The 21222-nt window shown below is 41.0% G+C and overlaps 1 protein-coding gene across 12 annotated transcripts in view; it reads right to left on the bottom strand.

Moving 5' to 3' along the window:
• Positions 1–21222, bottom strand: part of tmod (tropomodulin) — a 132994-nt gene that overhangs the window by 40405 nt on the left and 71367 nt on the right. For 10 of the 12 annotated variants that reach the window (XR_014440672.1, XR_014440674.1, XR_014440675.1 and 7 more), the window contains exon 2: positions 150–305. Coding sequence is in view for 6 of the 12 variants with exons in the window: in XM_083110852.1 (XP_082966978.1) it covers positions 150–305 (156 nt within the window). In the remaining 6 variants the exon portion in view is untranslated. Of the gene's footprint in view, positions 1–149; positions 306–3250; positions 3293–16984; positions 17103–21222 lie in introns of those variants that run through there. The other 2 variants (XR_014440677.1, XR_014440673.1) reach the window with 2 other exon arrangements.

The raw sequence follows: 21222 nt of genomic DNA, 5'->3' as shown, positions 1-21222 counted from the left end.
ACACTAAATCAGCCAATCCAAAAAGATACTTTGCAGATTTCAAGGAAAAATTAGCTGACACTTCCAGCAGAAATTTCTCATGCATAACATTCCATCAAATGTCTGGTATTGACTATTGATATGTGTAATGAAGAAAATGAGGTACTTACGTCAGGGTCCACCTCCTTCGCCAACATGTCCAGCTCCTCTTGAGAGAGCTGGGCCAAGAGTTGATCCACATCCATCTCATCATATTCGCTCAAGTCTTTCCCATACAGCTTCCTGTTGGCTGCACTCATCGTGGTGGTGGTTGTGGTGGAGGACGTCTGCAATGGAAGAAATTATCATCCCTGGAGTTTTTCCTTACATATATATATCTCTCTCTCTATACATACAAAAGGGGCTGTTGACCCACATAACCCCCACCTCTCTTGAGAATTATGTTCAAGTTTTTTCAGTCGAAAGATTTTGATGTTTTGCATAATATAAAATTGGTTCCAGCATGCTGAAAACATAAGTAACTGAGATATTTGTTCCCAAAATACGGTTTGTATAAGTAAAAACTTGCCATCTCGGATTTTGACTTGTTTTAATTAGTAAAAACCAGTTGTATGGATATTTAAATAGTTAAAGAACACGTGCAAAAGATCACACCATCAAACTTGGCACTCTTAACTGAACAAAACCGTCAAAAATTGCCACCAAATCTAAAAGTCCTAACCTAATGATGTAAAATTATAAACAGCAATAAACCTAACACTCCTAACGATAATTTCACTCCTATTTTGTTTTCATACATTTTCAGTCTTTCGTGTTTGATTTACTTTATTTTATAATACATTTATGAATCGGTAGGCTGCTGTTGTGGAATGTCATGTTGGGTGCTATATTCACTTGCATGGAGCATTCGTAAAAGATGTACTTTACTTGAAAATAACACATTTCCCCAAGCTAAAAATAACTGAAAACGGTAATAAACATCATATTCTTCATAAAGCATGCAAAATCCAGTGGTCGGAAGTAGCGTGCTACTTGTAGTGTCGCTACTGTAGCTAGCTACAAAATTTGTAGCGGTATAACATTTTTTAAATTGTAGTTGTAGCGGTAGCGAAGCTACAAAATTCCTGTAGTTGTAGCTACATTTTTTCTCAGCATTTTGAGGTAATTTTTGAATGTGGCAACGGCGTCAAAAATAAATGACAATATTGCTTACTTTTGCAAGAGACTCAAAAAGACAAAGTCCATTACATGCAAATACAGATAATCTAGATTATAAATATATTTATATCACAGATTATAAATATCTGCATAATTTATTTCATTAGCATCTGAATAATTCTAATATCCAGATAAGTAACTGGCATACATGAATATATTCCGGCTAATAGCCATTTATTTTAGCTGCATCGCTATTTTGGGGAGAATCATGCCTCATTTGCTACACCGCCAGGAAAAAATGCCCCGTTTATGCCACCCCTGGAACAAACCCTGTGGATATCGATGGCGTAACACACAGCAAAATATCGATAATCACTGTGTAAAGCACAACTTACAGTGCAAAAACGGGCGATCCATTTTCTACTAATCTGACAAAGCAAAAGTGCCAGAAATCAATGATTCAGTTCGTTAACAGCATTGATCATTGTCAGTGTATAGGATCACACTGGCAAGAAATTATTGTTACAAGAACGATAGTGTTTCTGGAATTACAATTATTTTGGTCATAATGATTGTTTGCAAATTTCAAAATTACAATATGTTTAGAACACTCGGGTTTACACATCAGTTTCCTCAATATATTTTTATCATATTGTAAAAAGAATGTACAAGTTATTGACTTTCCTGCAGAAATGACATTTGTTTTGTTAAAATACACAGTTTTCAAATTTATGTATTTTTCCTACTTTTGCGTCCCTTTTCTGTAACTTTTTCTAATCATGGCAATGAGGATGCATTATTTATTTAGTTATTTTCTTATCTATGGCCCTTTTCTGCCACTTTTGGCTAATTTTGAGAATGGGGAATGGAGGAGCAGGAGGATCCCATGTTCCCAACTATAGTGGAACCACAAGCAAAACAACCTGCGCAGACCCGCGACTCCTGTGCACCGTACTCTGGTGAGGAGGGGAGGGGGAGAGAGGATCATGCTTCCTTATGGCCCGTGTTGAAGGGAAGAAGGGAAAGCTGCGTGGGGACTTTTCGTCCAAGGTTTTTTTCCTTGTGGTCGATCTATAGGAGTCTTTCCTAGCGTTTGTTTTGAGTCCACTTTATGCACAAATCAGCTGATCAAGACTGATACGATCCACCATATGCCCTCCGCCGGGTATCGAACCTGGGGCCCTTTGAATACAAGGTGACAATTACAATTTCCACTGTGTCTTCGGGGAAGCATTTCCAACAGAAAAACTTACGTAAAGCATTGTTCCAACTGTTTCTCATTTATACCATTAGAAGCATCTCTCAGCTATCCTCAAGGTTCGAGCAAATATCCGCCATCCCCCACTAAATATCACATGTTTATCTTATTCCCATTTTGTGCAACATGTTCTAGTGAATTTCGATACATGTGATATTCTTCCAATTAATTTTAAAAAGAAGTCTGTCACATAAATATTTTTTCAAATGACAATAAGAACATCACGGATACATGTAAGAAATAGTTTTTTGAATTGATATGCCACTTACAAAGGTATTTTATTCTCAAACACTTTATTAAAAATATGTATTAACTGAAGTAACACTGCTATAAAAATTATAGAATGAAGGGAATCATGGTAATAAATAACAGAATCTATTTTTCAGTAAGTAAAACTATCATACTAGGGCTTCTTTTGAATAGCCATGTAGTTGTTTAAGTTATTAATACAGAAGTAGCGCAAAAGTAGCGAGTAGTGAACAGGAGTAGCGTAGCGAGCTACTTTTTGGTAAATGTAGTTGTACTGTAGCGAAGCTACATTTTAGGATGAGTAGCTGTAGTTGTAGCGAAGCTACTTTTAAAATGTAGCGTTCTGATCACTGGCAAAATCTTTTCACTTTCTCGAGTGGGTACAGAGGGTCGAAGCCCATACACAATTATACAGAGCATGCTTCTGTAGCCCTCCCCCACTAAAGTTTATTCTGATATACTACTGGGTGATTTCAACCAGAGAAATAGTATGGTGGTGGAAGGAGTAAGAATAATTTCCAAGAAGTGGACAGATTTATTATAACCCTCACTAGTAAATGTAAAATTCGTATTTGGGATAAAAATGCATTTGGTTACCAGTTTTACCTTGTTTGTTGAGGGAAAGACAGGCATCCGACCTAACCTTTCTCGAACGTCAGTAATCAGGCATGAATTTATTCCTATCATTTTTTAATGTACAAAGTAGATGCATCTATCAACGAAAAAATATTGAAAAACCTCCAAATGTGAAAAATATGTAATATGAAATTCATTTACAGAGTTCGTAACATTGTAATTCGACTCTCATTTTTGCTTGGTCACATACGAAGAAAAAAAAATATTAGGCAAAAATCCGGCCCCTAGTCATTACTGAATTCAAGACTCAAGGCCGTCTGGTACATATTTATAATGTCGTTGAGCATTTACGCACTGTCCCTACACCCCCGTTTCACTCTTTCCAATTCCCTCGTCACGCCCTCTAGGCTCGCTTCGCAGTCAAAGGGGACAAAACCAACGGCAGGTAATGGTTGGGTAACTTTCACAAGCCACCGCCGCAGAATAGCATATCCAGGAAACCGCTACTCTCTCGCCGTCCAGTCCAATTTTACGCGAACATCTGGGGCTAACCAGAAACCAACAAAGCAAAAGCTCTAAGCTTGACTTCTGAGTCAGATCCAACGTAACATCACTGCACAAGACCTTGCATGACGTCATTGCTGTTTGTTCTTGGTCCTCGGTAAGTTGACGAAACCTCAAATATTCAACACAAGGACATCCCGCTTTGTGGCTATTGCTCACTGCTACGTCACTCTTTATACGAACCACAGTTAACTTTAAATACACACATCCAGTGTGTTTTACGTTACACACAGGCTCCTCAACAATGAAGCTATAATTTACTTATTACTAAAATATGTCCTCTCAGTGAATCAAACTTAAGGATCCCTACAGTGGCGTAGCCAGGCATGGGGTTACTGCCCCCCGAATTTTGCCAAGTTGCACTCATCAATGCATTTATTACAAAAAGCAATCTTAATTTGATACAGATTTTGCGGTGCTGACGAATTCGTTATTTTCATGTTATACAAGGGAATATAACAAACCATCAGCATATTTTTTTATGCCCTACACATAAAGGACTATCTTTCGTAATCCCGATAACGCCGAAAAATGTTAACTAGTGCTCGATGTTGCTTATAAATTAATAAAATTGCATGCTAACATTTTTATTCACATTAAATCGCAAAATAATGCATATTTATATTATCTCGTAACTGTTAGTATTGACCTCGAATTGATTGTTGTCTTAAGTCCACTTTATGCACAGAAAAGCTAATCAGGACTGGACTTACAGTTCAAAGTGAGATCCGAACCACTGTGCTATTGACTACAAGGCGCTGACGTTACCACTTCGCCATCGAGGAGGCTTAGTATTGACTGCGAATTTTACACAATTTCGCCCATATTCGGTCAAGAACACCGCGAACGTCGAACATTTCCGCTATGCTAGTTTTACATGTTACATAAATTTCTGGAAAAAAAATAGTACTTCATGAATACAGGTCGCAATTTATACACACAGTGACATGTAAATATATTGGAAGATGTTATTTGAGGACTTCGAACACAATTGGGCCAATTCCGAAAAAAAAACGGCCCTAGTTCCCAAATTCCCATGTAAAACACAGTTCCGCTACCGGTTAGTTTCCATGCACGAAATCTCTCATGTGGACGAGTGCATCTTACATTCCCAACACGAGAGAGGGTGGAAAGAAATAAAGGACATACAGAGACAAAGGAAGTTCAAGATTCCACAAATAACGAAATGTAATAGGATCGATAATATTTCTTAAAGTTCCACTTAAGTCCATTTTATACTCAAATAGTATAATCGGAACTGAGCCTACAGTTTAAATTTGGATCCGAACCACTTTGCGTTAGGTTTTTGCCACAATGGAAAACATGAGAGCATATTTAAGCTCGATCGCTATAGTTTATCCGTGAAACACTTCATCGGTTTGGACGATTGGAAAATAATTTTAACGTCCGGTAAAGGTTTTAAAAATGTGTCAGTCGGTGAGGCTTTACAATGCAAATAAACCTGATTGTGAGCATCTCTTACAGTTATCATGTTATTAACGTTCAAATTGAAGGTTACTGGGCATTCCAGCAATCGCTATACTTGCATACATTGGTACACAAGGACGTTAATTCGCATAAAAAAAACGTGTACGCACGCTGCATAATGCGATCGTGACTGGGCCGGGCTTGCTCCCAGTGACCACCGATCACGCTGGCCCACATTCTCCAGCACCCCGAGGCTATGACGTAAGCAAAACAAGCAACCTGTTGTTCGTCCAAGCTGGATCCTATAAATGGAAATGCCGGACTCGTCCAGACTCCGGCACACTTCATCTTCACGAATATCTTCTGCGACGATTCTCGCTCGAAGTCTCATTCTGACGTAACAACAGTGGCGGCGGGTTGCTTCGGATAACGTAACCGCGGTGGAATCTCCCTTCTTTGACATTCCTCCATCTCCACATTCGCTTTTTTTAATGCACACAGTTGCCAACCTGGTCATTTTACACTCGTACTAGATTCTAAAAGTTACGAATGCTCCTAAGATTATTATAGCTCTGAAAGGGTAAATCTATTTCTTTGAATACAGATCACATTACCACATTTCCAACTGTATTTGAATATCGCGTGAACCGACATCAGTGACGGAGTGGTTAGCACAGCGTGCCACGACGCCAGACTCTCGGTTTTGGATCCCGGCTTGAGGGCGAGTGTTCTTCGTTGAGTGTCCATAAATTTGACCATACCATCACTCATCCTCACTGTCGAGATTATCCAAAAGTGACAAAAGCGCCGCCAAATAACAAAAAATCAAATATCGCTACATTAACAGCAAAAAAAAATATGTACGCAACCCACCAATAACCATGCCATACGATGCGCTTACACGCGGGAAAGTTAATCTTGTCGTTCCTTTTAAAATCCACAAGGCGTGTCTCAGTGTGATTATAATTTAAATACTCGTGACAGCTTTACCGCTTCCTCGCTCATTGTGCTTTTTATCCAGAATCCTCTGTTACAGCTTATCTCAATTGTAAACAAAGTTTAGCTCTTTTTTAATCATCAAGTTTGGAAACACTGTTTATCCATCACTGCCACTTGACCGTGACACTTTCTTGCATCATACGCTCTCGAAAGGACATAATCCATTTCATCCAACGGACGTTGTGCTCCAGCTTTGATTCTTTGCATATTTCTTACGCAATGTTCATAGAAGTGCCAAAATCCGCGTAAATGATCTAGCAGTTGGCTTACCTCATAAAATAAACAAACAAACTATTGTATGGACGGGTTCATTCTTCCAATATTTTGTTCCTATGCACGTGCACTAAAAATAGCTTGCCCTAAAACTGATAACTTTGCATTTCAAGCGTTACGAAAGAACTGAAGAAAAATCTTTCAGAAAAACGTTGGAAACCTGTGCATACAATGTACTCCTTTCGGAGAATTTCATGTTCAAAATATGAACAAGACTGCTTGAAGCGCTAAGCAGTGCTTGAATAAGGGAACGCGAAAGTTTGTCAGAATGCCACCATAGGCACGTCCCCAACAACAACAAATTTCCACTTTAAGCATTGGTGCCAACATCGGTAACAAAGTAAAAAACAGTACATATTATATCTAAATGCATGGCCATGAAATTAGGCGGGTGGTAGACGTTCGCGCTGTTGCCACGTCGGAGCACAACCCCGTGTGTTCGGAGGTTGTAGAGTTTGTCTTTGTAATCTATGTGATACAAACTGACAGTGCCACTGTGGTATGACACAAATATGCCCCGGAGAGAGGTCAGTCTGACGCTCGAACTTGGCAACGCAGCCCGGTTGACGTTGCCACACAGTGCGCGGGAACCAGCAACTTTTGTCCCGCTCTCGCTTTGCTTTTCCCACATGTGGCACCAGCGCAATTCTGCCCAGCCACCTATTTTTCATAGCCGTGCGTATAGTTTTCTTAATCTACGAGTAACCAACTGTAATCTACATTGTAAATTTTCAAGAACATAAAAAGTTTTGGCAGCTTTGTTGTACGTCTTTACTCTTCTAATTTATCCTTGAATAGTGATACCTGGAAGCTGACTTAAATCTGATTTTATTTTCAAATGTGTACGAGCTGACGTTACAGTTATCAAAAGATTTCAGTAACATCACACTGCAGTTGGCAAAAAATACTGGAGACAGAAGAAAGCATGCATTAGTTCTCGCTTTTATCACACAACTTTACAATCTTTCTCTACATGGGGTGCTTAAACTGTGGTTAATTTGGTTTCCAGTGTTGGCGCCTCACGGAAATTAAACTGTGTTCTCATTTTAACAAGTGTCTTTCAAATCTTTTCGCAAGATGGTATATTTAATCTTCAGTTAACATGGTTCCCGATGGTGGCGCTATAAAGTTTTGTTCACGTTTTAACACGGTTTCCAATCCTTCCTCAAAATGTGCCTATGCTGCGCACAGAAACTAATTTCAACTTAGCACAACTTTTGAAAACGAAGTGAACCTTACTGGTTCAAGGTTTGTGTGGAAATACGAGGCGCATCCAGAAACTAAGTTTCCCTATTTTTCCCCCGTGAAAGTAAACAAGCCGTGTAAATTGCGCATGCGCAGCAGAGCTAAGACGTATCAATCATATGCCAGGCGGACAGATCCCGCCCGGCGCCAGTAGCGAGGCAGCAGTGGTCCGAAGTGGAAGCTCGTATTCCTTCTCCCGCCGCATGCCAGTAGCGAGGCAGCAGTGGTCCGAAATGGAAGCTCGTATTCCTTCTCCCGCCGCATGCGAGGTTCGGTCGGTGATAAAGTTCCTGAATGCACAAAGCATTGCGCCAATTGACATTCATCGTCAGCTCTGTGAGGTCTATGGGCCGAACATTATGAGTAAGCAGATGGTGCGTCGCTGGTGTCGGCAGTTTTCGGAAGGTCGTCAAAGTGTCCATGGTGAAGAGCGCAGTGGGCGTCCGTCCCTCATCACTGATGATGTTTGAGCTGGTGCGGCAGCGCATCGTAGAGAACCGTCGCTCCACGATTACGGAGTTGAGTAGCCTTTTTCCGCATATATCGCGATCCGTGTTGCATGAGATTGTCACGCAGCGCCTGCTGTTCAAAAAATTGTGTGCCAGGCGGGTGCCGAAAAACCTGACACCCGAACACAAAATGAAACGTTCAGGAGCAGCACTGACATTCCTGCAACGGTACCATGATGACGGCGATGATTTCCTCAACAGGATCGTCACGGGCGATGAGACGTGGATTTCGCACTTCACCCCGGAAACCAAGCAGCAGTCAATGCATTGGCGGCATAGTGGATCTCCGGTCAAGAAGAAATTCAAACAGACGCTGTCGGTACAGAAAGTGATGTGCACCGTGTTTTGGGACAGGAAGGGCATTTTGCTCATTGACTTCCTCCCCAGAGGTGAAACGGTGAACGCCGACCATTACTGTGAAACACTAAGGAAATTGCGACGTGCCATTCAAAACAAGAGGCGTGGCATGCTTACTGCTGGTGTTGTGCTCCTCCATGACAATGCTCGTCCACATACGGCTCGGCGCACAGCCGCTGTTTTGACGAAATTTGGCTGGGAGTTGTTTGATCATCCACCTTACAGTCCTGATCTGGCTACCAGCGATTTTCACGTTTTCTTGCACCTCAAGAAATTCCTGTCCTCCGGTGAGCGTTTTGGCAACGACGAAGAGCTGAAGACGTCTGTCACACGCTGGTTACATTCACAGGCGGCAGAGTTCTACGACAGTGGGATCCTAAAGTTGATACCACGATACGACAAGTGTCTCAATTCTGGTGATTGCTATGTTGAAAAATAGCTGAACCTTTGCTGTACCTGTTGCCAATAAATGGTTTCCTGAAACTGTGTTGGTTTTTTTTTTAAAAAAAAATAGGGAAACTCACTTTCTGGATGCGTACAAGTAAATTCTTCATATTATTTTTTATAAACAGAAATGTTCTGCAGGTGAATTTTTTGTTACAAAGAAAAAGCAATATAAAAGTATGCAAAAATAGTGATGTTATTTGGCACATCGATGTACCTGGATAATAAACCTTTTCGAGCAAGGCCTCATCTCTAGGAAGCTATCAACTCGCGACAAGCCACGGCACCTAGCGACCTGTTGAGTGAGATGAGTCAAGGCAAAATGGATAATAAACCTGCTCCCACAAAAATAGGCAATAATTAGGCTGGAAAGTTCATACGAACTAACCGATCACTGATCTTAAGGCCTTCCAGTGCAAAGCTATGTAAAACTATTCCGCTGTATCGGGTTCATTTTGTGCACAACGACTAATCGATACTGGAATTCTAACCATTATCACATGCCTGAGTGGAAATTGACCACGGTACTATTATTTATAACTGGAGATAACCACAACCACTACATTACCAGGAGCCATATAATTCAAAATGTCTATGTTTTCAACAGGCCTTTTCCAGATTAGAGAATTATTCTACGTGCAATATTCAAGGCAGTTTTTCTCTCCTAGCTACTACCTGCCGACTTCTTGATCTAGCAGTTATAGTAGCGAAATTTCGTTTTTTGTGTATTCTTTTCATCAGTTCATTGTGCATGCACGTGACGCTTAAACTTGAAATGCGCAAAATATATATTAAACTTCCGAGTCCTGTTGATACGCATCTCACACTGCTTGAGGTATGCTTATAAAAAGTGCGCGCGTAAGGAAAAAAAAAAACTCCCTTTATGAAAATGCAAGCCACGCCACCGGAAGTAAATACGTTTGACAGAATACAATAGATGTCAAAACGATGCAGGTAGTTTCTTTTTTCTTTTTGTGATTCTCTGCACCACACTGCATTTCCGCCATAGTAACACGCGCACACTCACACCGCCAACAAATACACGTACGGAGCGTTTGAACATGTGCCAAATGGCTCTGCTGATGTCATACGTTCTATTCACTCTCTTATTTGGCTGCCGTTGAATTCAACAGAAAGGACGGAAAGCAAAAAGACATTGAAGAAGAGCAAAGCAGCAAGAAGGGAAAATAGCAACTTCAAACTATTTTGTTATCTTGATACGTTCTTACATTTAAAAATGGGTTTGGATAGACAAAACTACAAGGAACGCCAACCAAAAAGGTGGTCGAGCATTCTGCCATGTGATTGGAGAACAAGCGCGCTGTCACGGAAAGTGGCGAATTCAGCCGAAATACAAGTATTTCGTTGGCTAAGCATGGCCATGTTGACTTGTTTTTTTTTTTCTTATTTAGCGTTTCTTTCCTGCCACTTTTGGCTAATCGCGACGATGAGGATGAGTGATGATAGGATGAAAACAAAAAACATCTATGTCCAAGCCGGGATTCAAACCCGGAACCCCTGCCCGGCCAATGTCACACTGCAAACTGACTCAAAAACTGTGGGGAAGAATTGACATTTCGTTGGATTTCCCAATGTTCCGTAAGATGTTCAGTTCGATAAGTTATACTTTCCTTGACGATGAGCAACTGCGACACAGGTCGGGTCAGTATGGTGGCTGATAATACAGTTCTAAAACGTGTTCTGTAGGCAGGAAAACACGTCACGTCAGCAACTCTGTGTAGACTGCTCCCATTCTACAGCCACCAACAGCTGTAGACCATCCGAATACACTGTTTGGAATCCTCTGCCAATTTGCCGCAGTACGGTTCAGTCTATTGGTATTGGATCCTTGTTGCCCCATTGTTGCCAGCTCTGTTCAGTCACAACCGCATTTTGAAGATGAGTTTTCAGATGGCAATGCTGTCCTGCAGGTTGAGCAACAAGTGAAATGAGGAGAGAACTTTAGCAGCACATATTTTCTGCCACACTGTGGTTGTCTGAAAGACATTAGTTTGTTTTTTATTATACTATTTGGAAACGGTCCGTGTAGCCACTCATCTCACAAGTAACAGTTAATACGAATTTTCGTTTCTTTAATGGCTTAAATAATTTATACTGCTCAGTTTCTAGGTACGGCACATACATCTTTCTAATTATGCTTACGTCTACTTTATGCACGGACGGGACCGGATAATGTAGAGCGAGTTTCGAACTGCCCTACGCTATCATTAGAATTCAACTCGAGAACGGAACGTTTGATTAGTTTATAGGCTTGAAAGCCTAGTGAACTATAGCTGCAGCCCCAGGAAAGATCAAGAGCTGTGATTTTGTATTTCGCCCCAAAACACGCCACGACAGGATCAAAACTAAGGTTGGCAGCACTGGACACACGGAAAAACGGGTACTCGAAGGCTCCTTTCTTCAAACGAATCCCCGGTTCGCGACGAGGAACAGCTACTGTCCTAGGCTACGACGCTGAGATGGGGCGATCGGGACTGTACATGCAAGTCTAAAATGATATCAGAACGACGAACCTTGTTGCTCAAAAGGTGATGGTGTTAGTCACCATGTTATGTGAGTGCTCCGCGTCTATCCCACCTAAATATAATTTCTTTTTAGATGGCAGGAGTGAATGGCAGGAGACTCCAGTGAATGTCCCCACTCATGTTGCAGTACTATTCTATTTTTAAAGAAAATGAAATGAGGCTAAAAGCACATCCATAAACATCTCAAACTGAGTTGTTCTGCTGCATTTTCTTTCCTTCAGTAACGGCTCGTAAGTTGCGTTCACTGAGAGAATGATAACACTACAGCCCTAACAGCGTGACTCATTGCTCCATTACAGATGCTTGGTTGCGGGTCGCTGCCTACCAAGTTCAAGCTCTTCCTTCCTTGTAACCGGATTTCCGGAACACAACAAACCATTTGCTTAGTTTACCAGACGAAATACTCCACGCCCTCGCAGTGGACTGTGCAGACAACGAATTCAGTAATGCTGTGTAATTTAAACAGCTCAATTCTGATGCACTGGCATTAACGTTTTGTAAAATTAATTAGAATAGTTAACACTTTCACAAAGAATAATTACACGACGTAATAGAAAATTATACTTAAAAACAGTCGGAACAATTTCGGTTCGGTAATCAAAAATAATATATAAAAAAAGCGACACCAATAAGTACGGCGAGTGTATCACCAAATCAAATTTTGAATAATCTTCATGCACTTTATTTCATCCAACGAGAGCTTCAAGAATTGAAACAAAACGCTACACACGCTGCTGATAACCTCTGAACCACCACCATATTCCTTACAAACACTTGAATTGTTGTTTTAAGTCCACTTTATGCACAGAAAGGCTAATCGCGACTGGACCTACAGTTTAAAGTAAGATACGAACTACTATGTCCCTCCACCGAGCATCGAACCCTGGAACCCTTGATTACAAGTCGACGACGCTCGCACTGCGCCGTCGGGCATGCCCCTCATTACAAATACGTAGGATGCAAAAGAAAAATTAACGAAAATAGCCACAGGCCTAATAGCAGATATTTGTTATTTTTTAAAAGTATTATTTCATAAAATCAGTAAAATCTGGGCCATCCATGAATCCACAAGGAATTTCATACTCTGTTCTGCGATTCTCTGGAGCAAGCAAACGAAAGCAAGTCTCCGTGCAAGTAGCATCGGGAGAGCTCGACCAATGTATTCGTGAGGGGAAAGTTAGTGAATGGAGGGGGAAACGAGGCTGCAGCTACCAGCTGTTTGCAGCAGCGCATACTGCTATGCTCCGCCCACTCGTTTTCTCCTCTTCTCTACCGTTACGCGCGGTGCTGCTCTACAGATTCCGAAACAGAGTGTAAGTGTGCTTGATAGATGAAACCGACGATTAAAGTCGACGAACTGGTTACAATGTTACGGATTGAAGTGTCACCTGGTAGTCACTGACCCTCAAAGAGGATTCACGGGCCAGTATTTCACGCGATGTAAAATGCGCCCGCCCAGTTCGCATATCTTCATTTCTTGCACGCCATAACGACAGAATCAGATTGTGCTCATGAGTGACATAGGACCGGAAGGGAGAGCTGGTTACATTAAAAAGAAAGAAAAATGTCGTGATTGACAGAAGATAATCAAAGAGCGTTCTACTTTCTGAATCAGAAACGTGGACTTTGAGAAACAGAGATAAAGACCGAGATGTTTACAGACGTATGTGGTAAAAGGGGATTTACAGACTAGAAAAAAAACATTACAGATGAGGAAATAGGAGGAATTACTGACAAGAGTAGCTGAAAACGTTGCAAGGGCAGGTGGGAATAGCAGGAACGGAAACTAGTAACAAAAAAAAACTAATTTCTAATTTAATTACAACATATTGACTGGCATTTTCAAAATAAAACTAATTTCATTTTGAAAAGATACCCGAATCAAACATGCCCACAGCCAGTAATGGTACTTCTTTTATTAAACACAAAACTGATATTTTTATGTAGACACACTTTTTGCACAAAAAAATATTAAGGTGGTATTGCACCATAGAATGGTAATAAGTAAGGACACAAATTTATGGTAAATAAAAACTGAGGAGAGCGGTAGTCACTGACCCTCAAAGAGGATTCACGGGCCAGTATTTCACGCGATGTAAAATGCGCCCGCCCAGTTCGCATATCTTCATTTCTTGCACGCCATAACGACAGAATCAGATTGTGCTCATGAGTGACATAGGACCGGAAGGGAGAGCTGGTTACATTAAAAAGAAAGAAAAATGTCGTGATTGACAGAAGATAATCAAAGAGCGTTCTACTTTCTGAATCAGAAACGTGGACTTTGAGAAACAGAGATAAAGACCGAGATGTTTACAGACGTATGTGGTAAAAGGGGATTTACAGACTAGAAAAAAAACATTACAGATGAGGAAATAGGAGGAATTACTGACAAGAGTAGCTGAAAACGTTGCAAGGGCAGGTGGGAATAGCAGGAACGGAAACTAGTAACAAAAAAAAACTAATTTCTAATTTAATTACAACATATTGACTGGCATTTTCAAAATAAAACTAATTTCATTTTGAAAAGATACCCGAATCAAACATGCCCACAGCCAGTAATGGTACTTCTTTTATTAAACACAAAACTGATATTTTTATGTAGACACACTTTTTGCACAAAAAAATATTAAGGTGGTATTGCACCATAGAATGGTAATAAGTAAGGACACAAATTTATGGTAAATAAAAACTGAGGAGAGCGGTAAATAAAATGTTAGATCAGCGGTATATACCAGCGGTGAAAAAAAATGCATACACTTTTTCATTATGAGAGGAAACAACATACAAAAGACCTATAAATTGATAAACTACTTCATTTTTATATACTGTACACATGCACAAGTACTTAGTTGTCCAACCAAAAAGAAAACATCAACACAAAATCACTTCATTTCTAAACTGCATATCTCAAGTGATTTATTCATTGTATGTATTTAAAGGATATCCTTGCTGTCCAACAAATAAAATAATCACAACTGCACATACACAAACACATGTTCACATTAACATGATAAACAAAATTCATTCATGACTGAACACCAATGACACCATTGTTTCCCTTGATGTGCGGGAACAGACTAATCTTATCGCTGCTACAGCTAGCAAGTTCAATGAAACTGGAAGTTGAGTAGACATTCGGGGGAAGAAAGGAATGCAGCTTGACAGGGAGCGAAGTTTTCGAACTGAGATTATGTGCATGGGAAATCCCAATTTGCAGCGTCTTCCTGATGTGATCGAAGATAAAACGTTCTTCAGCTGCTAGTGGTAGGAAACGTTAGGCAAACGTTTCGTTACAAATCGACAGTTTGCGCGCGCAACCTCGATTGCCGGTTTTTGCGTGTTTTCTACTTAATTTGATGATATTTCGCGAAAAAGCGTTCATTTCGTGCAAAAGCACACATTTCGCATTACTTCGCGAATAAAACTCATGCATATTTCATCATTGGGGGTGTAGTTACGTGCATAATGTTCAAAATTGAATCTTTTTTTTACATTTCGCGATTTCGTGCATCGCGAAAATTCAATGTCCCTAGTAATAAGGAGGAGAGAAGCATAACCCTCAAACCCTAGTTAGGCCACGTTGTCAGTTATTACTAGATTAGATTTTTTTCTTTCTTTTTTTTGCCATAAACTGCGTAGCAAACAGCCCTTTTTCTTTTGGTGACACAGCGCATCGAATCCCATCGTCGCTGTTCTCTGCCTTTCGGGACCCGAGGCCCCCTCCGGAAGACTTGTGAGGGTGAGAGAGGACAAGTCGTGAGGGTGAGGGCGAACCTTGAGGATGAGATATAGCTGAAAGTAACAAAGAAAATCTTCATGGTAGGACACTGCAGCAGAGTTTTCCAGCTCTTCGGTTGTTGAACTTGGAACAGTCATATTGTTGTCACGAGCCACACGCATCACGGCAGATGAACAGATTGGGTACGGAATTTTACCATATCCGGGGGGTCGACCCTCCGGGAGACTTATAAGGGTGAAAGCTTGGGCGAGTCGTGAGGAAGGTTGATTATAAATGAACACTTCTGATAACGTAATGCTGACCGGATCAAGAAAGTGTGGGGCGTTACCCCCACACCCCCTATACGCCTTCATGGCGTGGTGCTATGCACAGGGGAACACTTTACCTTTTTTTTTATCTACGAAACAGTTAAAGGGATGGACGACACAGAGACCGGTGTTTATACATCGAGACCGATCTTCTCGCATACAACAGAAGGATTAAGAAATTGTTTCGAAGAGTTCAAATCTACTTCCGGTATATTTGCATTTTTGTCTCTTTTCTGTTATTTTAGGATAACAGCAACGATTACACTGAATGACGACTACACTAATCAGGAGACACGACACACGCTACCTCAAACGACGGTTCGAATTCCGAACCTTCAGTGACGAAATCGTGAACAGATCCACTGAACGCGTTTACCCACAGAAGCGACAAGAAGTTGCTGCATTTTGCACGTTGTATTCATTGTGTTCAGTCAGAACAGAAAAGTGGTACGATTGAGATGAAAGCGGGTAGGTGCGAGGGGGATGTTTGTTGGAGCCGTGGAAGAAAAATGATTATCTTCAGAGGTTTTCCTAGCGGGGGGAGGGGGAGCAAAACTCGAGCACGGTATTTTGGCAATATCTAAAAGTGAATTTACAATTGAACAATTCGAACTACATGACAATATTCCCCATTACTTATCGCACAAGGACGAAGCCAATGGGAAATAACTCAGCCGTTAGATCGCGTCGTCTACTATCGGATTAAAAATTATGGATACTAGAGTTTGGTCTAATTAAAAATTAAACAGTAGACCTACATAAGAACGAGTTACATCAAAATTGAGCTTATTCAATTCTGCGTTAATTTATGGTAACCAATTATTCTTTCGAGTATGTTTTCGATTTATCATCTCGTGACAACAAAAAAGTCCCGGTTTCTTGTTATTTTCTAAACGACCGCCCTCTCTGAAGTTCTTTAAACAAAATACTTAATGGTTTGATTGTGATGAAATTTAAATACAGTGGAGGTACAAAGTTTTAAACACAATTCTTAATTTTCAGATTTTTTAAATCTGCCAAAAAAAGATTATCATTATTTTCGTGAAACAACTTTTTCTTAGCATTGAGTAGTCCCACAAATACGATTTTTGTCTTGTTTTGAAGCTCTTGATGGATGGTGATTGGCTGAAAGTTCAGATGATGTCAAGATTATGAACAAACGCGCTCGGCAGCTCGATATACGTGTTCCTCATCTCATACATCACGGTGTGTTTAACCTCGAGATTACACGTAAAATAAACACACATGTAATTCACACACTCACGCATCTATACGCACACTAATGGAAAAGCTTCTCCTAGCTCGTATCCGCTTGGCTGCAGCACTCAAAAAAGTTGGCTCACAGCACCTACCTGTTCAAAATGCAAGGTAAGCGTTCGATCCACTTCCGTCTGGCGCCCGTCTCGAGCAAAGTGCAGGTGATTCAGACGCTACAAGAGCAAGCCACACGCAATTCCCATATTCCCCCTACTTTTCTTTCATAATTAACAATCTGGAAGATCTCCTTTCCACACACGCACGAGATCTCGCAGAAAAGTAGGTCCAGGTCGCCAGGGCGGCATTGTTAGCGCCACGATGAGTTAGCTCTTCGGACAGACATTTACGCGACAAAAGCATGAGGTGGGCGTGTTGGTAATTTCAGCGCTGTTCCGTTAATAAACGACGTTTAAGACTTCGCCGGTTTCTCAAGAAATGTCTTGAGTGCATCTGCATTATCACTGTAGCTCTAAAGAGCATGTTCCCCAGAAATCCATGAACACTGGAAAGCCCAGGTACAGTCGAACGCAAAAATAATACTACGTCAACAGTCCGTCCCCACGGTTCACTTTTATTGAGTTAAAAAGAAGTATAACAAAATCAGAGAACATCTGTAACAGCATCAATAGTGGGGTGGATAAGTTTTACCAAGCAAATTGTCAATCACCATGTTTATTCTCTTAGTTTTACCGAATGATTGATTGATCATCTTCACTTTTGACATTTTTGACTAATCCCGAAGGCGATAATGATGTTGATAGGATAAAATGGATGAAGGGGCAATCACAAATACACATGGACGAAACACGGCAAGCCCCCCCCCCCCCCCCACAGAGGATTATACTGGCTGAGTCCAGACGCCAGAGCCTCGTCAGTCTTCAAAATGCAGACCTAAGTGTAGGGAAAAGAGGTTGGCATTTGGGTGTCTTCAAGACTTAAAACAAAACGCCAAACAAGCTGCTGGCAGCTTCTAAAATCTATTCCTTAAAAACACTAGAATGAAAGGAAAATTAATGAAAGTAGTCATTGACAATTTTGCCGAGTATTATTTGTGCATCCCACTGCGCAATCAAATTTCTTGCCGAAACAAGTGAACCACGGATCATACAGCCCTTTTGGGAAAAGATTGGAACGCAATTGAAAAATCCGTTAACAAAATTACGCTTCCTACTACCGCCAGCATCGGGAACCAAGTACACATAATATACACGCTTTCAGTCAAGAATGGGAAGCTACTAGATGAAACAAAATTTCACTTGCTCATAGAGCCAACGCAGAGAACCAAATGAAATACAAATAATACCGGGTGGTTATAATTAAACTGACGGTGTTCAGAGTGGTACAACACGGCCCGTAATGAGCGTAGGAGTCTGAAACTTCGTAGATATGCTAATGAAGCAATGCGCTCGCGAATTATGCCAAAAAAATGTTCAAATTTCCGCCACCAGGTTAAATTATGACGCTGTAAGGAGTCAGAACGTGCAAATTTCCGTAACTCTGACGTCAGTATGTTATTCCGACGTCGGTGACATTGCCTAACCGTTGTGTGAGCTCCCTGGTTGTTGTTGGTGACCAGTGGCGGCGATTAGGGGGGGAGGGGGGCAGTTGCCCCCTCACACTTTTCGCCACTTTTGCCCCCGCACTACGTTAAATCTTATCTACAAAGGGAAATATACTGTCATTGCCCCCTTAGTTTTGGCACCTTGGTTTTGGTACCCAATCGCTGCTACTGTTGGTGACACTTGTTGATTCCTTTTGTGATGTGAATGTTCGTTGAAAATTAAAAAGGTTGAATTTGTTCGTGTAAAACACAATGGCTATTGCGAAGAGAGACCGTGCACTGCTAGTGAAGTTGTTTTGCCAGAATGGGAGCAATAGCAACGCTGCATTGCGGGAATGTCGCCGACAGAAAGGGCTGAGAAGAGGGCCCATGTCAATTAATGGGATAAAGCACATGAAGAAATTCGAGGAAATAGGTGAATTGGGTGTCGCACCAGGGAGAGGAAGGCGGCCCATCTCCATGGAAATTGCGGACGAAGTTGATGTAGCTGTATCTCTGACCGTGCAGCACATGCCTCAACATCTGCAGCCAGTGCTCGAGCTGTGGCACGTGAACTGTCTCTTCCCTGGTCAACAGTTCGCAAGGTTTGCGGTGCATTTTACACTGGTATCCTATACGATTCATACTGTGCACCAATTGAAACCCCAAGATATTCCACAACGCCGTGAGTTTGCCTATCGGTTTTTGGCACGCATGGAAGTGGATGACATGTGGCCGGGAATATTATGTGGACTGACGAGGCGCATTTTACTCTGGACGGTACAGTGAATACACAGAACTGTCGCATATGGAGTTCTACTCATCCACATGTTGTGCAGGAACAACCATTGCACTCAGTTTACGTGACTGTTTGGTGTTGGTTCACTAGCTCCTTCATTCTTTGTTGGTTCACTAGCTCCTTCATTCTTGGTCCGTTTTTGTTTGAGATGACACCTCCTCATCATCTCTAGTCAATTTCCAGATGCGTGGCCTTCCAGATCCCCCGACCTAAATTCATGTGACTTCTGGTTGTGGGGATATTTAAAGGTAGTGTCTATTAGGGACATATCCGGTCTCTGCCTGATCTGAAGGCTAGCATACGACATGTCGCTCAGATTTCACCAGACATGCTGCGAGCAACTGCCGACAGTGACGGATTAAGGTGGGTGCTATTGATGGTGCACCATTAGGTCCATTCCTGAAATAGGCCCAGATGAAAACAGACGAGAATTTTCCGAAAGCTGAACAGTTTTCTTTTGCTATATTAACCTGAAAATAAATCTTAAGAGTGAAATTTGGAGCCCCAATTTCGGACGTCTAGACACAGCGTTACTTATTATACAGTTACTATTATTTTTGCGCTGTGACGTAACTATAACGTCGTTCTGTTTATTGTTGCCTGCAGCATCAGGCCCAATTTCGTCTTTATCCGGCCCTGACTGTCGACCATGTCGTGTTACGGATGCAGCATGTTTCTGATTTGGGAGGCCATATTGAACAGTTCTTGTAACCATAGTTCCTAATAAACGTGCCAGAACCACTGTTATCATGTGTTTGATCATTCCTGTATCCATACCACGTTCTGACTGCATACAGCGCCATATTTTAACCTGGTGGTGAGGATTGAAACTTTTTTCCCCTTGCACAATTCGCGAGCGCATTGCTTCATTAGCATATCTACGAAGTTTCAAACTCCTACGCTCATTACAGCCCGTGCTGTACCACTCTGAACACCGTCATTTTAATTATAACCACCCGGTATATATATTGAAGGGAAATGTATGTATTGTATACAGAATGTAATCTGAATGTTAAATACAATCAATTCATTAATTACATTAAATTTACGCGAAATTATTAGAGATGTGCTTGTTCTACCAACGCTTTACATTGTGGCACGCCGGGGAAGGGAGGGGATTGGCCCAGTCTTCCTTATTATTGAAAAAAGAAAGCGTATCATACGTGGAAAAATTGTAGTGTGAGAGCTTTTTACTAATAACGAAGAAGTCACACCCCTATCTACTGGATATCTAATTTTAGTGAATTGTACAGTCATTTATATTCATCCGTGTCACTGTGAGATAATACAATCAACATGAAGTAACAGTGGAACCAAATACTTAAACATGGCATGTGTTACTCACACGGAACTTTCTCACAAAATCACATAATGATGCACGTCGATATTTTTTCCAGTTTTCGCCGCTGTTCAAAGGATTTCATAATCAACCATCTTCATTTTCACAGCGTTAATCTATCCGCTCCCACGCCTCCGAATAAATGATAAAAATTCGAGCACTTTCAGTGGTTTCCTTCCCAGCAAGAGATAATACGCTTTCCCTTCCTGGGAACCTTATTATGTAAAAAAAAAAAAATGGGGGGGCTGTCACCTCAAATGTAACTTTCTAATTTGCAGCTGATTTAGACAGTGTTGGAATTGAAAGTGAAGCCAGGGAATCCCCCCCTCTTATTTTTCCCATCCATCAATATTTCTAAATTCATTTTTAACTGGCAACGATTTTCCTTCCCTATGAGAATATATGTGCTACACACTTACTTTTATCAATAACTTTCAGTACTAGAACATGATTTTAGAATTGTAAAGTAATCATTGTATTAATGGCATGAAGATTCATACTGTACAGTTTCACCAATCAATTGGTCAGCCAACTTGTCAAGTTCCTTCCCTTCTTAACTTAGTGAATTCATTCTTCTATCCTGGATAACACCAAAAGCTTAAAAGCTCCTGTGGCGTTTTACAGTTGCCTTTGTGCTATATTTATGGTATCTATA

The sequence above is a fragment of the Lepisma saccharinum genome, chromosome 24 (genome assembly GCF_977018435.1).
Source record: "Lepisma saccharinum chromosome 24, izLepSacc3.1, whole genome shotgun sequence".
Classification (NCBI taxonomy): domain Eukaryota; kingdom Metazoa; phylum Arthropoda; class Insecta; order Zygentoma; family Lepismatidae; genus Lepisma; species Lepisma saccharinum.
Note: the sequence above shows the minus strand (reverse complement) of the source record. Positions and strands in the feature narration are given on the sequence as shown.